Consider the following 4,256-nt stretch of genomic DNA (forward strand, 5'->3'; position numbering starts at 1 on the left):
TTTTATGAGTGGTTTCGCGAATTGGCGCCTGTAAATGGGCTATTTGTTTCAAACCATCATTATGATTCATCGCATACAACAATCTGTTCATTAAAAGTACTAGTAAAGAATTTTAGCCTAGTTTATCACAGCTATTTCTACACTAATTTTTTATTACTGCAAATACCTTAAAACTCCTAAGAAGACAGAGTGATCATTGAGTTATTTGATTTATATTTAAATTTCCAAAACACAAATTAAAACTAACGAATATAGTTCAAAAACGCGAAAACGAGGTAATGTTTACGACCACGCCTGAAATTCTGTTTGAGTGAGAAAAGTGTGTAAGCGAATACGAAAAGGGAGCATTGTTACGTCACTTTTTGCATCTTGCTGATTGGCCAATGTCACGAAGTAAACAAGGAAGTCGATGCTCGGGGAAAGGTCCATAGAACAAAATGATAACAGTACAAAAAGTTGGCGCCGTGGTGACGTCATAAAAACGTAGTTGAGATAGAAGTGCTGCAGAAACAGAAGACTCCAATCTCGTTATATTGTTGGTTGTTCTACGGATTAAACTAGCCTACTCTGCAGCGGAAATGAAGTCTTTTCCGCGTTGCTGCAACGATTGATTTATCAAATCATAGTTTCCGGCGACAGGAAATGTTGTTGTGCGAACTATTTATATCGCGCTCCTGTGACAAGTTTTGCCACCGTACTTACAAAGTCAGAAAGATGCTTCGATTTCTGCTTGGCTGCGTGTTTATCCTCATCTTGATACAATCGTTGGGTGTACTAAATAGAGAACAAAGTATTGAAGAATCTCCAAACTGTAAGTACTAACTTTCTTGGAGCGTTGTCAGTGAATATATATGACGGAATATCAACATATTTATTAGAAGGTTCATCGGTGAGTTTAGAAAAAATAGAAAAGAGCGTTCTAGCTATACATATGAATAGGGCTACCAACCGCCCCGGAATGACCGGGACAGTCCCGGAATTGACGCCTGGCGTCCCGGGCTGGGCTACGGTTGTCCCGGAATATACTGACAACCATGGCGTTCTAATATAGAAGGCCATGTAGCTTACGCGTGTCGACTTCGTTTAAACCGGGAAACGGATGTAATTCACGCGAATAATTCCTTAAAATAAAAACGATTATATTTGTGTGGGTCATTCAAATAGATTTTTTCTGTTTTAGCGTTTTTTTTTGTTTTTGATTTTACCTCAAAGATTCAACATTTCACTAGCTTCTTTGATTATGATAAAATTATTTGGAGGCTTGGAGTTTGTAAAAATCTTGCTACACGATCACCACTCTTTGACGCGCTGCGCGTAATGTTGCTTTTGATGTCTTTCGTGTTTGTGTGCAGTATTGTTCAACCCTAAATTCTGAGATTAGCGACATGAATCCTATGACCCATTGCGTGTTATTTCAGATGATACTTTCGTCGTTGAACTCACACAAGACATTTCTAATCTATTCGATGGTAAGTACAACGAATTGTTCCTTACACATAAAACATAATTTTGGCTGAAATATAATGTACCAGAATTTTTAATGTGCGAGTACCTAGCAGGTAACCCCTGGCACACGTGCCAAACTTGGCACGCAAACCCATTTATTCGGCATGCGGGCGAGGCAACTGCTTTACTCTACATGTTTTCATCTACATATGCTTGTAAATCTCTGTTCTCAGGTATGAAATTTATTAAATCTCGTAATAGGAATAGCCTGGAAGATGAAACCAGTAGTTCGTATATTTCTTTGAAAGTTACAAAATATAAACCCAAGGTAAAATCTATATCAGCAGCAGAAATCTCACTGACATAGAATAAAAAAAGTAATCATATTTATTTGTTGGACTGATATTTTCCCGAATAGTGAATCTGTCTGTACATGTTCAAAAGGGTTATTATTGTTTGCTTTGAAAGTAGCAAAGCATTGTTTTAATTTTGGTCGGCACGAGGAAGAATTTTGTCGTTAAATTTAGCAGATTTTGGCACGCGAGCCGAAAAAGAGTGCCCACCCCTGACCTAGTTACTTTACAGCCTGTATGTAACGACCGAGATATATCCCATTTGGAATTACGAAATTACACTTTTCGATTTCTGCACTGTTGGTTTGTTGATATTAACATCGGACATTATAAGACTTCAATATATCACATGGTTTTGTAAAAATATATCCTGCGCAGACTTGTGCTTGAAATAGAACAGTGCGCACTTAGGCAATATTTTACGCCTATTAGGCCTGTTGGATTAATTATATAATGGAATGAGACGTAATTTTATGTGATATTTTATCCCGCGAATTCACCATTGATATTTATGAATTGAAAGGGCGAAGATACCTTTTTATTAATATATATATATATATATGTAATTTTCCTATTATTATTGCAGAAATTTGAAAGAAGCTGACATGTAAATACTGCATTTTATACAAAGGAACAAGCAAGCTGTTGAAAATACTTCTACCAAAATACTTATTTTCTGTATTATTTCGATGGGAAACTTGTCGACCATACCATGCATCCGCTTACAGGCATATATATGTTTGTTGAAGTTCAGCCATTCAGAATTGAAGGCGAAGCTTTTTAATTAATCATTAGTTAACTAATTTGTTATTAATACTATCCAAGTTCTATTGTGCATCGTACTCAATTTCTTTTTTTTACTTTCCAGTCGTTTTGTTAAAATGTAATACGATTTGGTTAATAGTAGGCTATCTCAATTCTCAAGCAACTAAAGAAAGCAGGTGGCAGCGTCAGATGTCCTGAACCAAAACTTCAGATGCAGTTTGAAGCGTAGAATGTTGGCTAGCTGACATACGAAGAAAAATTGAATACCAATGATATACATTTTATTAAACGAATATTTAGGCCAGATATGCAGGAATAATCGAGTTCAAAATTGGTGTGGCGCATCATATTTGTCGTCGTTTATAACAGGCTTACCGTAAAAGGAATACACAAATACAGTAATGAAAAACAAAATCCATTAAATATATATGTTCGAAAAGTGGTACAGGGCTACTTAATCGGTTAGTAATCGGAAATAAAACTGATTCCTAATTGTATATTAAACGTGTATTGAGATGAACCATTTCACATTAACAAAATCACCGAATATGACATGCCAGATAGCAAACATTACTTATAACGCAACGAATGCTGTTGGTTCGAGTTCACAAAGCGGCAAATATCTGTTTTTGCATGGAGAGCCCATAATTTGACTACCGCCAGGCTTTCCCATACTGGCACAATCTATCTCTATCTGGAGTAAGGTTCTTCGGGTATGAAAACTTCCATGGAGTGTTAGCATTGGTAGATTCCACAGAGTCGAGCCACCTCCACTGACCTTCTTGTTGGGAATCAGTCAATCCAATCCATACCCTCATAGCCCCGTTCGGTATAAAATATTTGTATAGATAATCTCGCACCATTGGATCTCGAATACCTTTTGACGCCAATTTTGCCCCTTTCGATTCACACAGAGTTTTTGCAAACGCCCATGGCATTCCATGCGTCCCAACAATATACTTGTACTGATTAGCAGCAGCTGCCCATCCTTCCCCTGCTCGTTTTAAAACATTCCCGTTCGAATTCACAAGAATGAATTGACATGCAATGACAAGTAGTAGTTTGAACATGGTCAATCGTTCAACAGGTTGACGATAACTAGCAACAGAATACAGCAAGCTAGATTTTGATCAGAAAAAATCGAATGATGTTTTTAAAATTTCTCCGGTATTTATACTTTTTGAATCTAATTTACTATTCGAGTTAAACATTTATCTCCCATAATCTTGACGAAGAGGTGTTTTCCTAATTTGTTGGGTTGTATATAGACGTATTGCATAATTTGATTAATTTCATGAAACGTGTCGTGAAAACCTAATTTTATTTCACCTTGATCACGACTCGGTGAATTTACTAATAGCTCCTTGAAGCAATATCACATCAAATTTGCATAATCTTATTTAATCAAATCATGAAATTTCACATAGGAAATCAAAATTTCAAATTACTGATCACGATTTTATGTAAATAAATTTTAGAGGACAAGCATTGCTACGCCGAGAAGTCACCAGATATCAAAAATAAAAACGGCAGTGATCTGGAATTTGCACGCTTGGGGCATATTAGTAATCTAAGAATAACGATAACGTAGGGTGACTTTTTAATTTATATAGAATTGCATTCGTGAGAATAATGAACCACAATTAGATACTAATGAGTAAATCCCAGAGAGTCAAACAATGATGCCAAGAA

The 4,256-nt window shown here is 36.3% G+C and overlaps 2 protein-coding genes across 3 annotated transcripts; one reads left to right on the forward strand and one right to left on the reverse strand.

Annotated features, from left to right (window-relative positions):
- Positions 1-471: 471 nt before the first annotated feature.
- Positions 472-2,705, forward strand: LOC120325966 (uncharacterized). Of its 2 annotated transcripts, XM_078111544.1 has the most exons (4): positions 472-811; positions 1,419-1,469; positions 1,680-1,774; positions 2,386-2,705. In XM_078111544.1, exons 1-4 carry the CDS (start codon positions 643-645, stop codon positions 2,401-2,403), a joined length of 333 nt encoding a protein of 110 aa, XP_077967670.1. In that variant the 5' UTR covers positions 472-642; the 3' UTR covers positions 2,404-2,705. The 2 variants fall into 2 exon arrangements, 1 of the variants encoding a protein (XP_077967670.1); XR_005567385.2 differs by lacking the exon at positions 1,680-1,774 and having other exon boundaries at positions 568-811.
- Positions 2,706-3,217: 512 nt separating this feature from the next.
- On the reverse strand, positions 3,218-3,634 carry LOC120325840 (hepatic lectin-like). Its single transcript, XM_039392002.2, has one exon. The coding sequence runs from the start codon at positions 3,632-3,634 to the stop codon at positions 3,218-3,220; it is 417 nt and encodes a 138-aa protein (XP_039247936.2).
- Positions 3,635-4,256: the final 622 nt, after the last annotated feature.

This window comes from Styela clava, chromosome 4 (genome assembly GCF_964204865.1).
Source record: "Styela clava chromosome 4, kaStyClav1.hap1.2, whole genome shotgun sequence".
Taxonomy (NCBI): domain Eukaryota; kingdom Metazoa; phylum Chordata; class Ascidiacea; order Stolidobranchia; family Styelidae; genus Styela; species Styela clava.